Consider the following 24,092-nt stretch of genomic DNA (forward strand, 5'->3'; position numbering starts at 1 on the left):
TAGCGCTCCCACTCAATTGCACTACCGTGTTCCCAAAATGTACGTATCACCCTGACCTAAAAGTAGGCTTAACTAACAAATCAAAGAATACGAATAGCCTTTCAAGATTGAGCCTAATCATAACAGGATTAAGAACATTTGATCTAGGATCAACTTGGCGATATTGACTTGAATAGATTTTACGGTAAGTTTAATTAAATCTAAGTCAAAGTTCAATATCGGTCCCTTCCGATGCATAATCCATGCATCCAACCTGAGCTTTACTTTAACCAATGTTCTGGAAAGAACATAGCATTTCTCCAAATGCAAGTAAACTCTTGTTGTAGATTATCATATCAGTAAAACCCCGTGTGATAAATCTAGGAAACTTTATTCACATAGTCATGTTTACTTTCCAATGTGATGACAACACAATAAACAGGATCAAGTATGTGAAAAGGGTTTAAAATAAATTTATAAATCAAATAGACAAGCAATTGATAAAGTGAACCAAAACATACACAAATGAATGAAAAATACTTCAGTTTCTTTATTGATGTTGAATAAAATAGATTACATTGAAATGGAGTTTTATTTAGGGCATAAAACCTAACAATATTCAACATAATCAATATGGCAATTTGCATTATAATGGGAAGGATGCTGCTCTTGATTTGGGTTTTGTTAATATAAAGTCAAATATGGCTTTAAATGAGCCAGTTATACTGGTCAAAGAGAATACTGCTTTATTCTCCTCTGATATGGAATTATCAATTTCTGAACTTAAAAGGAGGCGCCTTGGGCTAACTAATAACAATGGGCCCACTGAGCCTATAGTGGAGGATATGGAATATGACATAAATGCAAATGGGGAAGAATCAGAGGTAATTTCAAAAAACGGGGAACAGGTGGGTGCTGGTGTCCAAGCCCACCAAACATTATGAGTAGTCTGAGTTGGAACTGTCGTGGGCTTGGGAACCCATGGGCCATTCAGTTCCTGGAAGATATTTGTTTTCAAAAGAAGCCCAAATTCCTTTTCTTGTGTGAAACTCTTTGCACTAAAGAGTTGGTGGACCGTGTACGTGTTATACTTGGCTTTGAGGGGGCTTTTTCTGTTGATGTAAATGGTAGAAAAGGAGGACTTGCTATGTTCTGGAGATTGAATGATGAAGCTAAGATGTTGGGCTTCTCCCAACACCATATCGACTTGGAGGTAAGTATTCAAGGTATGAGAGTGTGGAGGTTAACCGGTTTGTATGGGGAACCTAACCGACAACTGCGGCATAGAACTTAGCAGCTTCTTTGAAATCTTTCTTATGAATCACCACTTCCATGGTGTGTTATTGGAGATTTTAACAATATTGCAAGTAATGACGAGAAGAAAGGAGGCCGCCCATATCCTTCTGCACTAATATCTGGTTTTCAATCAGCCCTTGATGATTGTCATCTTATCGACTTGGAGCTTAGACGTTATCCCTTTACTTGGGAACGCGGAAAAGGTACTGACCATTGCATTGAGATTAGGCTGGACAAAGCTACTGTAACACATGAATGGCTGGATATTTTTAATCACTCGACTCTTACCAATATTGGCTATACCTGTTTTGATCATGCACCTATTTTCTTGCAACCCGAAACCATATCTCAGGCTGCCCCTTTTCACTGCTTTAGATACAAAAATGTATGGTCTCGTGAACCCATTTATTCTCAGTTGATTGAAGATTGCTGGGCTAATTCACAAGGCGTACCTATATCCGTCAGAATTAAAAATTGCTCTGATCAATTGGAAGATTAGGGAAGGGAGAACTTAGGGAACTTCAAGTATCATATTGCTCAAAGTAAAAAGCACATGTCGAGAATGAAAAGCCAGTCAAATTCGTTCTCGTATACTGATTTGAAAGCGAACAGAATAATTATTTTGAGCTTTTGGCTCAGCAAGACATTTACTGGAAACAACGATCGAAACAATTTTGGCTCCACTATGGCGATAAAAATACCAAGTACTTTCATGCTTCTGCAAGTGCTAGGAAAAGAAACAATCAAATCCGTCAACTCCAAAATTCTGATGGTGTTTGGACCGATTGGGAAGCTGGACTTGATCAAGTTATTGTCAATTATTTTATTGATCTTTATACTACTAGTTGTTCGGAAAATGCTTTGGTGATTAGTGAGATTAATTGCATTGTTAGTGGTAGTCAAAATGAAGAGCTTTTGAAACCGGTTTCATGTGAGGAGGTGAAACTTGCTTTGTTCCAAATGCACCCAGATAAAGCTCCTGGTCCTGATTGTTGGGTTTTATGCCCTAAATAAAACTCCATTTCAATGTAATCCACATTATTCAATGTCAATAAAGAAACAGAAGTATTTTTCATTCATTTTTGTATGTTTTGGTTCACCTTATCAATTATTTGTCTATTTGATTTATAAATTCATCCAAACCCTTTTCACATACTTGATCATGTTTATTGTGTTGTCAGCACAGTGGAAAGTAAACATGACTATGTGATTAAAGATTCCTAGATTTATCAGAACACTGGGGTTTTACTGATATGACAATCTACAGTAGAGTTTACTTGCATTTGGAGAAATGCTATGCTCTTTCCAGAACATTGGTTAAAGTAAAGCTTGGGTTGGATGCATGGAGTATGCATCAGAATGGATCGATATTGAACTTTGACATAGATTTATTAAACTTACCGTAATATCTATTCAATTCAATATCACCTAGTTGATCCTAGATCAAATGATCTTAATCCTGATATGATTAGGTTCAATCTCAAGAGTGTTATTCGTGTTCTTTGATTTGTTAGTTAAGCCTACTTTTGAGTCAGGGTAATACGTACATTTTGGGAACACGGTAGTACAATTGAGTGGGAGCGCTAACATAAATATGGAATTTACAGCTTCTATCTGGCGAATAGAAAGTAAAGGATGATTTCCTTCGAGCTTAACCAAACGAAAATAATTGGTGGAGTACTCATTGCACTTAGCTGAAATATCATTTATACGGGGTTAAGTGTTTTAAGGATAAAATACATGTTGGGTTTTGTGCCCTAAATAAAACCCATTACAATCTGATTAGTTATCAATTTAAGAGTTTTGAAGTGGTTTATGTTAACATGTATTTTACATGCTTATGGTTTAATATATATATTCAATATATGCACAAAATTAGTTAAGTCCAGAACATATGTTTATTCACAATTACAGTATTGTCAACACAGTGGAATGTGATTATGATTATATGATTCAAAAGACTAAGTCCTTGTTTGATCAGTGTTATTGGATTTACACTAATGTGATAATCAGCGATGATGTGTACTTACACTTGGAGTAAGTGTTATGTTCTTTCCAGGACATTAGTAAAGTATACTAGTTTCGAATGTATGGAGTATACATTGAACTGGACCGATAGTGCAACTAAGTTAAGATATTACAAACTTACCGTTATATATATCTTTCCAAGTCAGTATCAGTAGTTGATCTTAAGATTAAAAGAATCTAAATCCTGATATGCTTAGGCTCAATCTCAGGAGTGCTATTCATGTTCTTTGATTTATTAGTTAAGCCTACTTTTGGGTCAGGGTGATACGTATATTTTGGGAACATGATAGTATGACTGAGTGGGAGCGCTGAACATAAATATGGAATCTATAGCTTCTACTGGTGTATACAAGTCAAGTGATGATTCCCTTCGAGCTTAGCTAAATAGAAGTAAATGGATGAGCTCTTGTTTCAGTGACTATATTTTAGATCACTAAAACATCATTTACAGGTAGCTAAGTGTTTTAAGGGGCCAAATACATTGAGGGGTGAAAACGGTAAATTTATCCCATCTCGATGTAAATCATCTATATTGAGGATCTTTGATCACATTAAGATTATAACGATGGTTAAATAAGATAGCATATCTATATCGTGAAACATATAGAATGCTCTATATAAGTTTGAGAGTTCAATTCCAAGTTCTAAGAGTGGATTCAACAAGGAATTAATAAGTTAGGGAATTTACTTGGTAAATTCGGTTCAACTTATTGGAAGCTCAGCAATATAGATCCATGGTCCCCATTCTAGTTGAGACCATACTGTTTGTGAGACTCAATAATTGATTTATGATTAATCAATTATAAATTTAAAAGTTAGACTATGTCTAATTTGTGAATTTTCACTAAGCAGGGGTGAAATTGTAAAGAAAAGAGATTCTAGGCTTATTTATTAATTAAGAGACTCTATATGTCTAATTAATAATTATATTAAATGACAATATTATTTAATAATCTATTTTAGTTATTAAATAATTAGTTTTGACATTTAAATGGGTTAGAATTAGAAAATGGCATTTTTGGGAAAATAGAAATAAAATTGTGGAAACTGCAAAATCCAAGTGAGGCCCAATCACACCCATGGCCGGCCACTTGTGTGTGTGTTTCCCAAATATTATTTTCAATTTTAGTGCCAAATAATTACTAACCTAAACCTAGCAGTTATCTATAAATGGAAAGTGATGGCTCACACCAAATAAGACAATTAAGCAATTACTCAGTAATTCAGGAAACTGCCTCTTTCAGAAAGTTGAGCTTCCCTTTTCTCTATATATAGCCACCCATCCCTTCTTCTTCTTCTTGAAATATACACAACAATACAAGAGAAATATAATTTCGAATTCCCTAGTGAGAGAGTAGTGCCCACACACATAAAACAGTACCTCAATCATAGATTGGAAGACTGTGAAGGATCAAATCCAAGAGAAGGACATTCAGACTCAGATCTTGATTATACTCTGCAACAGAAAGGAATCAAGGGTTAGAGATCTGAGTGGAAGGAGACATATTATTCCGCTGCACCCATTGTAAGGTTTCTCATACTTCATATGTGTTTATTTATTATCATTTTAGAAGTTCATATTTAGGTTGTTTATCAACATACTTGTGAGTAGATCTAAGATCCTGGTAAAATTAATTCCAACAACTGGTATCAGAGCCAAGTTAATTGATTTGCTTGCAAGAAATTTGGACTTAAAATGATTTGTTTGTGATTTGGATGGTATCATGTTGTTTTGTGTGTTGTATTGATGATTGATTAATGTTTGTGAAATTCTGGGAAAAAGAATTGAATTTTCGTTTCTGGAATTTTTTTTATTGGATAGTTTTGAAAAAAGTAAGCAATTTACTTTTTTTTACAGAACTCAATTTCGATTTTATTTGAATTAGTTATGAAAATTTGAAAATCGAAAAAAACAGGATGGCGATCACCCTTCCCACGTGCGCGGAATGGCTGCTTGCAGCCTCCCAGCGCCGTGGAAACTCGGCTGCCCTCCCCTTGTGCGCGCGCGTGTGGTATGCTGTGCATACCAACCGTACAGCTTGCTATTTTTTTTTTCATTTTCTTCGATTTTTCATGCTATTTCATGGAATTAACTTCTGATTTTTTGTGTAGTTTTGTATTTTGATTTTTAATTTTCATATTTCAAATCTAATTATCAGAAATAAATTAATTTGATTTTTTAAAATTAATTTTAGATATTAGTGTAATTTGATTTTGAAAATAGGTAAAAATCAATTTTTGCTTACCTCTTTTCTTATTTTTGATTTTTAAAATTTGATTATTTCATCTTAATTTTAAATCTAAGGTCAGATATTAAATTCCTTTTATAAAATATTCTATTTTAAGTAATTTGACCTTATTTAGATTTAAAATAAGTTTACTATAATCATGGTATTCTAAAAGGAAATAAGATATTTTTGCTAACTTTTAAATTTTGTGATTTTTTTCTTAAATTCAATTATAAAATGAGAAAAGGGTATGTATTTATCATTTTTTATTTTATTGAATATTTAATTTATAAAATAACATGAAATTTAAAAGGAGGTTAGCAAATTTTTTTTGAAATGATATTTAGGTTACTTGAAACTTAATTTTTCAAAATTGTAGGTTTAATTTTAAATATTATTTTATTTCATTTAAAAATCCGAATATATTTTATTATTATTTAATTATTTTCAAAATATAATTATTTAAAATTAAATAAATCCTACATCCAACTATCCAATCTAACTTGTTGCAGGAGTATATGTTTTAGATTGTTTGTAAGTTTTTTTCTAAAACCTATTATTGTTTGATCTAAATTGCCATGGTTAACTTGTTGACAGATCCAATGATCTGATTTTAACCCATGGTTCAATTGTCAATAGGTCAAGTAAATAATTTGTAACAGGTAAATTTTACATTCTTCTTTCATCTGTGTATGACCTAGTAACATGATAGGGTCCATCCAAATCTGTGTGTGCCTGTGTGAGCCTATATATTTATTTTATTATAGATGCATATAGGTTGTTGCTAAATAAAATGTCACACCCTGATAGATTTTATTTAGGTCCATTTAGTTTTTGAACCTATTCAATTAATAACAGTTATTTATTTTAAGGTTAAATTCCTCTCTTTTGGGCCTTGTGTGAGAGATGGGGGCCAATAGAAGTGGGTATGACATACTGAACCCAACTCCCCTGTTGAGTTTTATGCCCTAAATAAAACTCATTTCAATATAATCAGATTTACTTATTAATATAGATCAGAAATAACATTTAATGTTGCATGGTTCACATGATTTATTTCATGATTATATGTACATAATGTATAAATTCATCTGAAACCCTTTTCACATACTTGATCCTGTTTATTGTGCTGTCAACACATTGGAAAGTAAACATGACTATGTGAATAAAGTTTCCTAGATTTATCAGACATAGGGTTTTACTGATATGATAATCTACAACAAGAGTTTACTTGCATTTGGAGAAATGCTATGTTCTTTCCAGAGCATTGGTTAAAGTAAAGCTCAGGTTGGATGCATGGAGTATGCATCGGAAGGGACCGATATTGAACTTTGACCTAGATTTATTAAACTTACCGTAATATCTATTCAAGTCAATATCGCCTAGTTGATCCTAGATCAAATGTTCTTAATCCTGTTATGATTAGGCTCAATCTTGAAAGGCTATTCGTGTTCTTTGATTTGTTAGTTAAGCCTACTTTTAGGTCAGGGTGATACGTACATTTTGGAAACACGGTAGTGCAATTGAGTGGGAGCGCTAACATAAACATGGAATCTATAGCTTCTATCTGGCGAATAGTAAGCAAAGGATGATCTCCTTCGAGCTTGACCAAACGAACATAAATGGTGGAGTACTCATTTCACATAAGCTGAAATATCATTTATACGGGGTCAAGTATTTTAAGGATAAAATACATAGTAGGGTGTTACGGTAATCTAATCCCTTTACAGTGTAGATCATTCATATAGAGGATCATTGATCAAATTAGGATTATAACAATGGATAACTAATGATGCGTCTATATGGTGGAACATATAGAGCATTCTATATACTGAGAGTGCAATTCTAAGTTCTATGCGTGGATTCAACGAAGAATTAATAAGTTAGTGAATTTTAGTGCTAAATTCTTGATCTACTTATTGGAAGCTCGGTTATATAGACCCATGGTCCCCGCACTTGTTGAGATAATATTGCTTGTAAGACTCATATAATTAGTTTTGATTAATCAATTGTAATTCTAAAATTAGTTTATGTCTATTTGTGAAATTTTCACTAAGTAAGGGCGAAATTGTAAAGAAAGAGTTTATAGGGGCATATTTGTTAATTATGATACTTTGTATGGTTCAATTAATAAATATGATAAATGAAAATATTATTTAATAATTATTTATAGTTATTAAATAGTTAGAATTGGCATTTAAATTGTTGAATTTGAAAATTTGCCTTTTTGAGAAAATCAGATGCAGAAAAGATAAAACTGCAAAATTGCAAAAAGTGAGGCCCAAATCCACTTGTATAGGGCCGGCCACTTTTGTAGGAAATTTAAACTGATATTTTCATTATTTTAATGCCAAATAATTCAAACCTAACCCTAGTGGAATGCTATAAATAGATAGTGAAGGTTTCAAGAAATTTACACTAAATTTCAACACACTTTCTTCTGACTTTTCATTCAGAAAAAACTGAGCCTCTCTCTCTCCCTATCTTTAGCCGCCACCTTGCTCTCTTCCTTCCCTCTTCAATTTCGAAATTCTTATTGTTAGAATAGTGCCCACACACAGCAAGTGATACCTCAATCATAGTGAGGAAGATCGAAATTATTTATTTAAAATTAAATAAATCTTACATCCAACTATCCAGCTAACCTTGTTGCAGGAGTATGTGTTTTAGCTTGTTTGTAAGTTTTCAAAACCTATTATTGCTTGATTGCAAATAGCCATGGTTAACTTTTTGCCAGATCTAATGATCTGATGGCTCCCTTGGTCAAGTAAATAATTTGTAACAGGTATATTCACAATCTTCTTTCATCTGTGTATGACCTAGCAACATGATAGCACCCATCCAAAGCGTGCTTGTGTGAGCCTATGTATTTAATTTTATTATAGATGCACATAGGTTGTTGTTGCTAAATAAAATGTCATAGTTCTTGATAGATTTTATTTAGGACCATTTAGTTTTTGGGCCTATTCAATTAATAACAGTTGTTCATTTTAAGGTTAAATTCCTCTCTTTTGGGCCTTGTGTGAGAGTTGGGAGCCATAGTAGTGGGTACGACATACTGAACCCAGCACCCCCTCACATGAACCACCCCAATTGTGAAGGCCCATTTGCCTGATTTGAATAACTGTGCTAGGTTAATTAAACTAGTTTAACCTAATAAAATTGATTAGCAACATAATTAATTTCATTTATTTTGAAATTAATTTAAGAAAAATATAGTTTAAAGAATTTTTATTCTAAGCTAAACTATATGTATTTTCTTGTATTTAATTAAATATGGAATTATAACCATCTAGATTCTTTCTGCAGCTTAATTTAAAATTTTCATTAAATATTCCTATTTAAGTTGATATTTAGTTATCTATAACTAACCAACTTAAATCTGAATATCTTTTGGATTTAAAATTTCAAAATTAACTTGAGGAATTTTAGGCATTGGTTATTAAGATTCTTTAGATAGTTTTTTAAGTTAATATCTTTTCGAATATTAACTTAAAATGGAATATTTTTAAATTAAGTGGTTACAACTTAATTTTTGATATTTAATTAAATTTAAATTTGAAAATATTTAAGTTCTAGATTTTTTCTAATACAACTTAAATTAGATATATTTTTAAATTTTGTGGAAAAGATACTTAGTCAAATAAGATATTTTCTAGATAGTTATTTCTATACTACTTATTATTTCTAATATTAAATAGGAAAATATTATACATTGTGAAATTAATTATTTAAATAATTAATTTTGGTACAATTTATTTTAAGTATATTTTTTCCTAGTATTAAACTAGAGATTAATAATTAAGCCTTCTCTACACTTAATTATTTATTTCTTGAATTTAATACATTTAATTAATTTGAAAATTAAATATCTAAGTTGATTTTCATCATGATACTTATATATTTCTTTTTCATGACACTTCATTAAATAGAAAATTATTTTTAGTTGAAATTTATTTTTTCAGCTAAATTTAAATAATTTTCAATATATATATTTTTCCTTTATTTTATTAATCAATTTTCGAAATTGCATTTCTTAAATGCTGGAATTTCGAATTTTATTTGAAAAATAGATTAAAGTTGTAAATTATTTATTTTAATTTTGGACCAACTTAAATCAATGATTTTTTCATTTAATGATTAATTAAAATAAATGAAGTAAAATATATTTTATTAGAAATTTAATTAATTAGTCAAAGAAAAATCTAGATAGGTGATATTTTTGCTTGAAGTATTTTTCTAGTGTATTTAATTAAATAGAAAATTAATATTTAAGTTGATTTTCATCATCATACTTAAATATTTGAAATTTTTCTTATATATATTTAATTAAATAGGAAAATTATATTTTTTGTTGTAAATTAATTTTATTAATTAATTTTGGGCCAACATTAAATTAGAATAATTTTTCCAAGATTAATTTTTTATTTTAACATGTATTTTCGAAAATTGTATCCTTGAATACTTTAATTTTTCGAAATGCAATATATATTTATAGAAAATTAAATTTGAGTTGTAAATTAATTTAAATTAATTTTGTAACAACTTAAATTGAATATTTTTCTAAATATTTATTGGAAATTATTACTAAGATGGAAATAATTCATATTATTTTCATATCCATCTAAGTAAAATTTATAAATATTAAATTAAAATTTATATTTAGAATTTTTCATTCTAAATTGGAAATTTTAATTAAATAAATATATATTTAAAATAAATAGATTAAATAAAGAGAATCAAAGAAAATACAACTCTCTTTAAATAATGAGCTTTATTATTAAGATATTAGATCTCCATTGTTGGTTTTACATCGCGTTTGTTTTAGTGAGTAATCCTCCCTAATGGAGGAACGTTCATTAGCAATTTCGCACCGTTTAATCTTGAAAGATAAGTAGTTTGTAAGTGTTTTATATGGTATGGATCACCCTAATGATGGCGACCATATTTGACATGCAAATTGCGAAACAATGGTGGAAGCTCATAAGATAGAATTGCCTTGACTCTCGCCTAAACGGGACAACGCTGAATTCCAATCTTGATCGAATAAAAGGTTGCTAGAATGTTTAACATTTTAGATGAGCTGACAACTCTATTCAATGGATGGTAGCTTTGACTCTCGCCTAAACGGGACACTGATATCAGTTTGTTGAAAACCTTGGAAATTATTTAGGATTGTATGTTTTAGTATTTTCACTTGTCATTCCTACTTGCTATATGTTTATAATTTTTTAATTGTGTATGAATTTATATTAAACCATGTTATTTTCTGTTATTAAGTTGTAGTTTAATTTCGAATCTTCATTGTTGGTCTAACTTGGTTTGTTTATCTAATGAGATAAATCCCTAGTGGATTTTCACCATTAGACATACATAATAGTGTTAGATCTCGAAAGATAAATATTGTATATGCAACATCTAGTTGTTCATCAATTGATGAAACCTTAGACTAGTATTTTTACGATATGAAACAAGAAGATTGTATAAATAAGATTACTTTGACTTTCGCTAATCGAAGCATTGTTGGATTCTTATTTAACAATGAAATTATCCTAATTCCTCTTAGCTTATTCATTTCGAATTAGCTCAATAACATATCATTGGATGAATGGTCTATAAATCATTTCATGTCATTCTATATTTTCTCTTAAGAAATTAAATGACGCATATGATTATAATCCCGAAATTCTATTCCCAATTGATATAAATCCTCAATCTTAGAAATCTCCTACTTGTATGGGCAAATCTGACTTAGAGTTTATATTAGTAGTGGTGGTCCAAGATAGAATTACTCATTATATTTGGTATAAATTTAAATCATTGACTTTAATTTTAGATTCCAAACTGAAATTTTCTTATATTTCTAATTCCAGGATGCAATACAATTACACCTTCACAAGGGTTTAATATCCATCTTCTATTAATGGATTCAAACTGTATGGAATATGAGTTAGGTATTCTGTGACCAGGATCCACTTGCACTATTCTAAGAATTCTTTGATGTAACTAAACCTAAGTCATCAAAAGACACTACCACATTTTTTTTAATCTATGACATTTGTATCTTGTTCATAGTGGATTTGACAAGATCAATCTCTGCAAAGAGTTAATATGCCTATATCCACTGAAAGTAGTTCATCTCATTCGCAGATGGATGTACATTCAGGGGTGGATATGAGTTTTTCGTTGTATTCTTAAAACGATAACTCTAGATTATACCTTTTAGCAAAGAAATTTGAAATGTTTGAAAAATTTCATTAAGGTAAGTGGTTAAAGATCTTGCGAACTGATAGGGGTGGAGAAATAGGTAGTAGATATGCAGTTCAAAGATCATTAAATTGATTTTTGAATTATATCCGAACTTACCTCCCCAGAAATTTCGAGTTGCATCTTGATGATTAGTTACAAGTCGTTGCCTAAGACCTTCTATGGTAATACAATTTCAGAATGATGTAATGGTTGTATACTTAATGTAAATCATTACTAGATTCATGGATGACCTAATCAAAATCTTAAGAAAAGCTAGAACTGTTAACCATGGTTTGTTAGCTATTCTAAGTGATTAGGGGTGGACCATCCCATAGTCAATAGATAAGAAAGTGTTTATTTAAACAAATACTACTTTTCTAAGATAATGACTAAGTCTTAAAATAAAGGAGATATTTAATTCTTGATTCCAAAAGTGTTCTATCATCTTATTTGACATATGATGATCCCACTACCTCTGTTGTCTTGTCACAACCGAAGAGATCAATACCATTTAGTTTTCTTAGACATAATTCACGGTACCTTGTTGTAGTGGGAGAGTTTCTAGGAACTCACCTTCTCATGACTTGGGAGACACTAGTGATTAAAATCCATTATGAGTTTAAACAAGTAATGGATTGTCAAGATAAGAAACTAAGAAGAAAAGCCAATAGAACTATGGTTTAATCCATTCACATGGAGTAACCTAAACTTTCTATTACAAGGACATAAAAAGGAAATTTCGTGTATGTCTATTCAATGGACTTAACAAAACTTCCTGTTCCTAGTATTATAGGTTTGAGTTTATCTAAACCTATGGCTTGTGGTATACCTGGTAATTACTTACTCTAATGCAAGCAACTTACTTTAGTAAGATGCTGAAGCATTTTCTTTCTAATGGCAATCTATAGAAGCTTCACAACTTCTTAGGCATAGATTTTATTTATCTAAGGAAAAGTCTCAACTATTCCAGAAAAGATAAAGCCATGAAAGAAATTCTTAAATCAACAGTGAGAGGTCTTAGATATGCTTTTGTATGCCTTAGACCAGACACCTGCTGTTGAGTGGGAGTAATGAGTAGGTATCAGATTAATCCAGGAGAAGAACATTGGAAGACAATCAAGTAAATCTTAAGATTAAGAAGAGGAAATATATGTTAGTCTATAAGAGTGTGTTTAAAACTCTTAGACTACACCACACTAGATTTTGAAATTTGCCTTTGTGCTAGAAAATCTTTCTGATAAGATGGTGATTACTCTGGGGGTGGAATAGTGATTTTGGAGAAGTGTAAAAACCTATCTGAAGTCTCTAGGTCTACCAGGAAGGGACTGAATGTTAAAGTTGCAGGAAAGGTACTTATTCAGTCTAAGGAAAGTTCTATACATCTTTGGCACCATTCCAAATTGCCTTAACTACTAGTGTTAATTTCCTGATTAACCAAAAGTAGTTGCCAAAGGTATAGAATCCAGTATCCCAAGAGAGTAGACATATAGAGAGGAATTTCACATTATCAATGATTTTGTGATTAAGGAAGAGTAATAGTGGAGGAAAGGTTGTGGTTAATTCAACCTTTCAGATCCTATTACGAGGAGTTTACTACTACTACACTTGATTTGTATATCAAGGTGTTGAGATTATTTGAAACACACTTTTTGTTTTATATTAGTGCAAGTGGGAGTTTGTTGGGTTTTATGCCCTAAATAAAACTCATTTCAGTATAATCAGATTTACTTATTAATATAGATCAGAAATAACATTTAATGTTGCATGGTTCACATGATTTATTTCATGATTATATGTACATAATGTATAAATTCATCTGAAACCCTTTTCACATACTTGATCCTGTTTATTGTGCCGTCAACACATTGGAAAGTAAACATGACTATGTGAATAAAGTTTCCTAGATTTATCAGACATAGGGTTTTACTGATATGATAATCTACAACAAGAGTTTACTTGCATTTGGAGAAATGCTATGTTCTTTCCAGAGCATTGGTTAAAGTAAAGCTCAGGTTGGATGCATGGAGTATGCATCGGAAGGGACCGATATTGAACTTTGACTTAGATTTATTAAACTTACCGTAATATCTGTTCAAGTCAATATCGCCTAGTTGATCCTAGATCAAATGTTCTTAATCCTGTTATGATTAGGCTCAATCTTGAAAGGCTATTCGTGTTCTTTGATTTGTTAGTTAAGCCTACTTTTAGGTCAGGGTGATACGTACATTTTGGGAACACGGTAGTGCAATTGAGTGGGAGCGCTAACATAAACATGGAATCTATAGCTTCTATCTGGCGAATAGTAAGCAAAGGATGATCTCCTTTGAGCTTGACCAAACGAACATAAATGGTGGAGTACTCATTTCACATAAGCTGAAATATCATTTATACGGGGTCAAGTGTTTTAAGGATAAAATACATAGTAGGGTGTTACGGTAATCTAATCCCTTTACAGTGTAGATCATTCATATAGAGGATCATTGATCAAATTAGGATTATAACAATGGATAACTAATGATGTTTCTATATGGTGGAACATATAGAGCATTCTATATACTAAGAGTGCAATTCTAAGTTCTATGCGTGGATTCAACGAAGAATTAATAAGTTAGTGAATTTTAGTGCTAAATTCTTGATCTACTTATTGGAAGCTCGGTTATATAGACCCATGGTCCCCGAACTAGTTGAGATAATATTGCTTGTGAGACTCATATAATTGGTTTTGATTAATCCATTGTAATTCTAAAATTAGACTATGTCTATTTGTGAAATTTTCACTAAGTAAGGGTGAAATTGTAAAGAAAGAGTTTATAGGGGCATATTTGTTAATTATGATACTTTGTATGGTTCAATTAATAAATATGATAAATGACAATATTATTGAATAATTATTTATAGTTATTAAATAGTTAGAATTGGCATTTAAATGGTTGAATTTGAAAATTGGCGTTTTTGAGAAAATCAGATGCAGAAAAGATAAAACTGCAAAATTGCAAAAAGTGAGGCCCAAATCCACTTGTATAGGGCCGACTACTTTTGTAGGAAATTTAAACTGATATTCTCATTATTTTAATGCCAAATAATTCAAACCTAGCCCTAGTGGATTGTTATAAATAGATAGTGAAGGCTTCAGGAAATTTACACTAAATTTCAACACACTTTCTTCTGACTTTTCATTCAGAAAAAACTGAGCCTCTCTCTCTCCCTATCTTTAGCCGCCACCTTGCTCTCTTCCTTCCCTCTTCAATTTCGAAATTCTTATTGTGAGAATAGTGCCCACATACAGCAAGTGATACCTCAATCATAGTGAGGAAGATCGTGAAGAAAGACATTCACCAAGAAGGAGTTTCTGCATCAAAGATTCAGAGAAAGAGATCTAGGTTCAGATATTGATAATGCTCTGCTATAGAAAGGAATCAAGGGCTAGATATCTGAACGGAAGGAGTCATTTAATTCCGCTGCACCCAATGTAAGGTCTCCTAAACTTTATATGTGTTTATTTCATCGTTTTAGAAAGTTCATATTTAGGGTGTTAATCAACATACTTGTGAGTAGATCTAAGATCCTGGTAAAATAATTTCCAACATCCCCCTCACATGAACTACCCCAATTGTGAAGGCCCATTTGCCTGATTTGAATAACTGTACTAGGTTAATTAAATTAGTTTAACCTGATAAAATTGATTAGCAACATAATTAACTTTTAAAATATATGAAATTCATTTTCATTTTAATATTTTAAAGTTAATTTTAAGAAAAACACTCTTAGTTTAAGATATTATTTCTAGATAAACTATTTGTATTTTTCTTGTATTTAATTAAATAAAGAATTTTAACTAACTAGATTCTTTTTGAAACTTACTTCATTAAATATTCCTATTTAAGTTATAAATTAGTTATTAGTAACTAATTTTCCTTATCAACTTAAATTTGAATATCTTTTGAATTTAATATGAAGTTGAGGAATTCTAGGAATTGGTTATTGAAGATTCTTAAGATATTTTTTAAGTTGATTTTAAACTTAAAATGGAATATTCTGAAATTAGGTGGTTACCACTTAATTTTGATATTTAATTAAATTTTATTTGGAAAATTTTAAGTTGCTCATTTTAGATTCTTTCTATAACAACTTAAATTAGATATTTTCCAAATCTTCAAAAGATACTTAGTTAAATGGAGATATTTTCTAAATAGTTATTTCTATACTAGTTATTATTTATAATATTAAAATAGGAAAATATCATTGATTGTGAAATTTATTTTTTAATAATTAATTTTGGTACAATTCAAGTTAAGAATATTTCTCCTAGTATTAAACTAGAAATCTATAATTAAGCCTTCTCTATACTTAATTATTTATTTCTTGAATTTAATACATTTAATTAAATTGAAAATTAAATATCTAAGTTGATTTTCATCATAATACTTAAATATTGTTATTTTCATGATATTTAATTAAATAGAAAATTATTTTAAGTTAGAAATTTTTTATAACAACTTAAATTTGAATAATTTTCAAAAATATATTTTATTTATTTTATTAATCAATTTTCGAAATTGCATTCGATTATGCAAGAAGATTTTGAATTTATCTTGAAAAATAGATTAAAGTTGTAAATTAATTATTTATTTAATTAATTTTTTGAATCAACTTAAATCAATAATTTTTTCATTTAATGATTAATTTAAAATAAAAGAACTAAAATATATTATTATTAGAAATTGAATTAATTAGTTAAAGAAAATCTAGATAGATAGTATTTATGCTTGAAGTATTTTTTCTAGTAAAGATTAATTTATTTTAAGTATTTCGAGAATTGTATAATTTTATACTTTAATTTTTCGAAATACAATATATATTTTTATAGAAAATTTAAATTTGAGTTGCAAATTAATTTAAATTAATACAACTTAAATTAAATAATTTTCTTAAATTTATTGAAAAATTAATACTAAGATGGAAATAATTCATTTTATTTTCTTAACCATCTAAGTTTAATTTTATAAATATTAAATTAAATTTTATTTAGATTTTTATTCTAAATTTAAAATTTAATTAAATAAATATATATTTAAAATAAATAAATAATAGAAGAAAATACATTTTCAATAATGAGCTTTATTATCATTAAGATATTCGATCTCCATTGTTGGTTTTACATAGCTATTGTTTTAGTGAGTAATCCTCCCTAATGGAGGAACGTTCATTAGCAAGTTAGCACCGTTTAATCTCGAAAGATAAGTATATTTGTAAGTTTTTTTTATATTAGTATTGATCACCCTAATGGTGGCGACTGTATAAGAATTACAAAAGTATGAAACAATGGTGGGAGCTCATGAAATAGGAATGACCTTGACTCTCGCCTAAACGGGACAGCGTCGGATTCTCTTTGCGATCGAATAAAAGGTTGCTAGAATATTTATTACTTTAGATGAGCTAACAACTCTATTCAATGGATGGTAGCTTTGACTCTCGCCTAAACGGGACACTGATATCAGTTTGTTAAAAACCTTAGAAATTATTTAGGATTGTATGTTTTTAGTATTTTCTCTTGTCATTCGTACTTGCTATGTACTAATAATTTCTGAATAAGATTTTGTGTTAAACCATAATTGATTTCTATTCATTATTTTGTAGTATCCTGAATTGCCATGTAAAATCCCATTTTATCACTGTTGACTGAAAATAAGCAAAATGGATCTAACTTCCCTAAATGGAAAGAGAACATTAATATTGCTCTCATAGGTGAAAGTGCCCTGTTTGTGTTGACTGAGTCGTCTCCTGAACAACCGGGTGACAATGCAACCAAAGCTGTTAAAGAGAAGTTCGAGCGTTGGCAGAATGCTAACAACAAAGCTCGATACTTCATGCTTTCCAGCATGGTTGACACCTTGAAAACAAGGTTTGCTAACGTTGTCACGATTGCAGAAATAATGACGCAGTTAACTGAGCTACTCCAGTCTCCCTTTGACGCGACTAAGAAATTCATCAACGCACGGATGGAACCCCATCAGAATGTGTGTGATCACCTTCTCCAAATGGCAAGTTATTTCCAGGAAGCCCAGAATCATGGTGCTGAAATGGATCAGACAACTCAAGTGAGTCTCATCTTGAATAGTCTGACTCCAGCTTTTCTGCCCTATACATCAAATTATGTCATGAATAAGAAGGAACAAGACTTTCACACGTTAGTCAATGACCTTCAGACATATGAAAATTTGATTTGAGGACCCAAGAAGAATGGGAGTAAACCTCAAAATTCTGGAAATGGTAATGGGACGAGTAATCCTGAGGCACACGTTGCCTCTACTTCCAAACCCAAGAATAAGAAGAAGTGGAAAAATACCAAGAAGCGAGCTCAAGCTGTGAAAACAGCTAAGAACAAAAAGGTTGCTGCTTCTGGTGATACACTAAAAAGGAAAGTGTTTCAACTGCAATGAGAAAGGCCATTGGAAACCCCAATGTCCTAAGCTTCTTGCAAAGAAACAAGGTATTTCTTTCTATAAACTGATGTGTTTTAGTGAATTATTATCCATTTGGATTATTAATTATGGACTACTAACCTTGTTTATTTGTTTTTCTCCTTACAGTCCAAGCTGCTTGAACTCAGGTGCTATCTTAGCGAGTTGGTTTTGAAAGCTGGACCAAGGGGTGGAGTTCGTCCAAGATAAAGATGAAGCTCATTTATTTAATTTTGAATAATTGTTTCAATTTTAAAACAATTTGGATTTCAAGTTTGGGATTTTATTCCCTATTCTTTTCTCATGATGTTGCAAATAATTTTTGAATTTATAATTAAGTTTTTTTTTTAAATAAATTGCAATCTATGAGTTGAGCTTCATTACTTTATCTTATACATCAATTACCAATCATTATATTTATTATATTTGTATGTGTATGTGTTTTTATTATTGATACAAATTCTATAGTTATATAAACTCTTTACAGAGTTATTACTACATAAACACTAGAAATTATTTCTATGTTTATGAAGAATTGTTAACTCTAAAACAATTATTAAGAATTTGTTTAATAAAAAGATCTTTTGATCTGATAGGGGTGGAGAAAAGTTCAGAATAATATACAGTTCAACGATCTTTTATATCTAATGAACTCTGGATTATATTCAACTCCACATAATCTCTATAACACTTAGAGAATCATGATATCTACAACCTTTATGGGTGGATCATAATCTCTATATACTTAGGGGTGGATTATATTCCATAGTACTCTTCGTGACACATAATTTTTAAACATGGAAGTAATATAATAAATTAGCTATTATCAGAATAAATCCTTGATCTTGATTATATGTTCCAGTTTAGATTTACTGTTGTAATAGATAATGATACCAATAAAGTTCTTTGATAATGTATCACACTACCTTAATTGAGTGGGAGAATTTTAAAATTCTTTACCCATCTTCATTTGGTTGACACTTGTGATAGGAACTTAAGAACACTATTGATAAAGCAAATCTAACCATTCACGTGGATAGAAATAACTTATCAGAGTTATGAGAATAAGATAGAAGAATTCTTGCATAGTCCATTCGAATGACTTGAGTCAAGATTTCTAATCCTCATAACATTTTATGGTATCTCAATTTGATTGCTTAGTCTCTAGCAAGTATTTTACACTTCAAATACTAGACTGCTATGTTGATGACTTAATCTTAAAGAAACTTACAGTTTCATATTAAGATAATAAGTCACAACAAGATATCCCTCAAAACAATAGTAAGAGGTTGAAAGTAATTTTAAGCAGACACCTATTATTGAGTGGGAGCTCAGATGTAACCAAATGAGGAACATTAGGGGACAGTGAAGAAAGATTTATGAAAGTGACCTATATGTTAGATATTAAGGAACTGTATATTAGTTATCCTAATATCCACACCAATTCATTAAGAATTTGAGATGGTGGTTACTCTGGGGGTGGAGGAGTTATTCTAGAAGAGTGTAAAAACCCATCTATAATAATTCAAGCTCCATCAGAGAAGATATACATAACTTTGTAAATTCAAAATTACCAGAAAGTTATTCTACTGAAGAAAATTCTACACTGCATTATCTCAGTTCCAAATTTTAAAATAGGAGAGATATGTCCTCTGTTTGTTCAGATGTACTTAATAAGCAGTAAGGATTTCAGTATCCCTTGATGAGTAAAGCATATAGTTAAGGATGTTTCATAATGTTTTATGAACCTGGTTCCAGAAATTTGGGTGGATTCAAATATACTACACTTGATCTCTAGATCAAGACAACAGATTGATTAGAATGCACAACTTATTTTATGTTAGTGCAAGTGGGAGTTTGTTGGGTTTTGTGCTATAAATAAAACCCATTACAATCTGATTAGTTATCAATTTAAGAGTTTTGAAGTGGTTTATGTTAACATGTATTTTACATGCTTATGCTTTAATATATATATATTCAATATATGCAAAAAATCAGTTAAGTCCAGAACATATGTTTATTCACAATTACAGTATTGTCAACACAGTGGAATGTGATTGTGATTATATGATTCAAAAGACTAAGTCCCTGTTTCATCAGTGTTTTGGATTTACACTGATGTGATAATCAGTGATGAAGTATACTTACACTTGGAGTAAGTGTTATGTTCTTTCCAGGACATTGGTAAAGTATACTAGTTTCGAATGTATGGAGTATACATTGGACTGGACTGATGTTGAACTTAGACAAGATATTATAAACTTACCGTTGTATCTTTCCAAGTCAACACACTAGTTGATCTCAGATTAAAAGAATCTAAATCCTGATATGCTTAGGCTCAATCTCAGGAGTGCTATTCATGTTCTTTGATTTATTAGTTAAGCCTACTTTTGGGTCAGGGTGATACGTATATTTTGGGAACATGATAGTATGACTGAGTGGGAGCGCTGAACATAAATATGGAATCTATAGCTTCTACTGGTGTATAGAAGTCAAGTGATGATTCCCTTCGAGCTTAGCTAAATAGAAGTAAATGGATGAGCTCTTGTTTCAGTGACTATATCTTAGATCACTAAAACATCATTTACAGGTAGCTAAGTGTTTTAAGGGGCCAAATACATTGAGGGGTGAAAACGGTAAATTTATCCCATCTCGATGTAAATCATCTATATAGAGGATCTTTGATCACATTAAGATTATAACGATGGTTAAATGAGATAGCATATCTATATCGTGAAACATATAGAATGCTCTATATAAGTCTGAGAGTTCAATTCCAAGTTCTAAGAGTGGATTCAACAAGGAATTAATAAGTTAGGGAATTTACTTGGTAAATTCGGTTCAACTTATTGGAAGCTCAGCAATATAGATCCATGGTCCCCATTCTAGTTGAGACCATACTGTTTGTAAGACTCAATAATTGATTTATGATTAATCAATTATAAATCTAAAAGTTAGACTATGTCTAATTTGTGAATTTTCACTAAGCAGGGGTGAAATTGTAAAGAAAAGAGATTCTAGGTTTATTTATTAATTAAGAGACTCTATATGTCTAATTAATAATTATATTAAATGAAAATATTATTTAAAAATCTATTTTAGTTATTAAATAATTAGCTTTGGCATTTAAATGGTTAGAATTAGAAAATTGGCATTTTTGGGAAAATAGAAATAAAATTGTGGAAACTACAAAATCCAAGTGAGGCCCAATCACACCCATGGCCGGCCACTTGTGTGTGTATTTCCCAAATATTATTTTCAATTTTAATGCCAAATAATTACTAACCTAAACCTAGCAGTTATCTATAAATGGAAAGTGATGGCTCACACCAAATAAGGCAATTAAGCAATTACTCAGTAATTCAGGAAACTGCCTCTTTCAGAAAGTTGAGCTTCCCTTTTCTCTATATATAGATGCCCATCTCTTCTTCTTCTTCTTGAAATATACACAACAATACAAGAGAAATACAATTTCGAATTCCCTAGTGAGAGAGTAGTGCCCACACACAGCAAAGAGTACCTCTATCATAGATTGGAAGACTGTGAAGGATCAAATCCAAGAGAAGGACATTTGGACTCAGATCTTGATTATACTCTGCAATAGAAAGGAATCAAGGGTTAGTGATCTGAGTGGAAGGAGACATATTATTCCGCTGCACCCACTGTAAGGTTTCTCATACTTTATATGTGTTTATTTATTATCGTTTTAGAAGTTCATATTTAGGTTGTTTATCAACATACTTGTGAGTAGATCTAAGATCCTGGTAAAATTAATTCCATCAATACATTGTAGGGTGTTACGGTAATTTAATCCCTTTACAGTGTAGATCATCTATATAGAGGATCATTGATCAAATTAAGATTATAACAATGGATAATTAATAGCGTGTCTATATGGTAGAACATATAGAGCGTTCTATATTGCTGAGAGTGCAATTCTAAGTTCTATGCATGGATTCAACGAAGAATTAATAAGTCGGTGAATTTAAGAGGTTAATTCTTGATCTGCTTATTGGAAGCTCAGATATATAGGCCCATGGTCCCTAGACTAGTTGAGACAATACTACTTGTAAGACTCATTTAATTGGTTTTAATTAATCAATTATAATTCTCAAGTTAGACTATGTCTATTTGTGAATTTATCACTTATTAAGGGCGAAACTGTAAAGAAAGAGTTTATAGGGTATATTTATTAATTAAGAGACTTTGATTAGTCTAATTAATAAATATAATAAATGACAATGTTATTTAATAATTAGTTATAGTTATTAAATAGTTAGAATTGACATTTATATGGTTGAATGTGAAAATTGTCAGTTTTTGAGAAAATGGGAAACAGAAATGATAAAATAGGAAAGTTGCAAAAGTGAGGCCTATTTCCAAATTCCTTGGCCGGCCACATGCATGGGTTTTATTATTTTAATGCCAAGTAATTCAACCCTAACCCTGTGTGGTATTCTATAAATAGAAAGTAAAGGCTTCAGGAAACTACACACAACACATTTGCATCTCATTCCTTTCATAGAAATTTCCTGAGTCGCCACCTCTCTCTCTCTTTCTTCTTCTTTGTTTCGAAATCCCTAAGTGATAGAGTAGTGCCCACACACAGCAAGTACTACCTCAATCATAGTGTGGAAGACTGTGAAGAATCCAGTTTCAACAAAGAAGGACATTCAGGCTCAGATCTTGATAATACTCTGCAACAGAAAGGATACAAGGGTTAGAGATCTGAGTGGAAGGAGACATATTATTCCGCTGCACCCAATGTAAGGTTTCTCATACTTTATATGTGTTTACTTATAATCGTTTTAGAAGTTCATATTTTGGTTGTTAGTCAACATACTTGTGAGTAGATCTAAGATCCTGGTAAAATAATTCCAACACTGATGGCATGGGTCCTGGTTTTTTTAACATCACTGGAGTACTGTCGGGTTGGATGTCTTTAAAGCTATTTAAGATTTCTTTGATTCAGGCTCCTTCCCAAAAGAGCTGAATGAAACTAATCTTGTTTTAATCCCTAAAAAGAAGAATGTTGCTACAATGGGCGATTTAAGGCCTATTTCTCTTTGTAATGTCATTTACAAATTGATTCCTAAAGTTCTTGCAAACCGAATGAGAAGTATTATTGATCTTATTATCTCAGATACTCAAAGTGCGTTTATCCCTGGACACCTCATCTCTAATAATATTATGGTTGCTTTTGAAGTCATGAACTATCTCAAACGGAAAACAAAAGGCAAGAAACACTATATGGATCTTAAATTGGACATGAGCAAGGCCTATGATCAGGTTGAGTGGAGTTATCTTCGTGCTGTTATGCTTCAAATGGGATTTGCTGAACGATGGGTAAAGTTGATTATGTTTTGTGTTTCATCAGTAAGCTACTCTATTATGCGTGATGGCCACGGAATGGGACCTATTCTCCCTCCACGAGGCATTTGTCAAGGCGACCCATTATCCACTTATCTCTTTATTATCTGTGCTCATGGCTTCTCTGCTCTTATCAAGAAATTTGAATCTCAATAGCTTTTACAAGGATGTCGTGTGGCTCATGGGGCACCTGCTATTACGCACATGCTCTTTGTTGATGATAGCTATCTATTTTGCCAAGCAACACTCGGTGCATCTGTGGGTATTTTAAATCTGCTTCATGTCTCCGAAAATGCTTCAGGACAGAAAATTAACTTCCACAAGTCGACAATCTTTTTTAGTCCAAATACTATTGCTAAAAGTCAGAATCAAATTTGTGACAGACTCGGAATGCCTAAAGCTTTAGAAGGGAGTCTCTATTTGGGTCTCCCAAACATTGTTGGGCGGAATAAGAATGCATGGAGTATACTTACACCTTGGA

General features: G+C 31.0%; 1 protein-coding gene across 1 annotated transcript; it reads left to right on the forward strand.

Moving 5' to 3' along the window:
- Nucleotides 1–919: 919 nt before the first annotated feature.
- On the forward strand, nt 920–23,767 carry LOC133034545 (uncharacterized). Its single transcript, XM_061109649.1, has 4 exons — nt 920–1,205; nt 1,329–1,735; nt 1,888–2,266; nt 23,214–23,767. The coding sequence occupies exons 1-4, from the start codon at nt 920–922 to the stop codon at nt 23,765–23,767; spliced, it is 1,626 nt and encodes a 541-aa protein (XP_060965632.1).
- Nucleotides 23,768–24,092: the final 325 nt, after the last annotated feature.

This window comes from Cannabis sativa, chromosome 2 (assembly GCF_029168945.1).
Source record: "Cannabis sativa cultivar Pink pepper isolate KNU-18-1 chromosome 2, ASM2916894v1, whole genome shotgun sequence".
Classification (NCBI taxonomy): domain Eukaryota; kingdom Viridiplantae; phylum Streptophyta; class Magnoliopsida; order Rosales; family Cannabaceae; genus Cannabis; species Cannabis sativa.

Excerpts from the sequence above, each read along its gene's own strand:
- LOC133034545 (XM_061109649.1), top strand. The coding sequence starts at position 920 with ATGAGTAGTCTGAGTTGGAACTGTCGTGGGCTTGGGAACCCATGGGCC. Across the intron at positions 1,206-1,328 it reads CTTGGAGGTAAGTATTCAAG|ATTTTAACAATATTGCAAGT; the intron begins GTATGAGAGTGT and ends GTGTTATTGGAG. Across the intron at positions 2,267-23,213 it reads TAAAGCTCCTGGTCCTGATT|GCTCCTTCCCAAAAGAGCTG; the intron begins GTTGGGTTTTAT and ends TCTTTGATTCAG.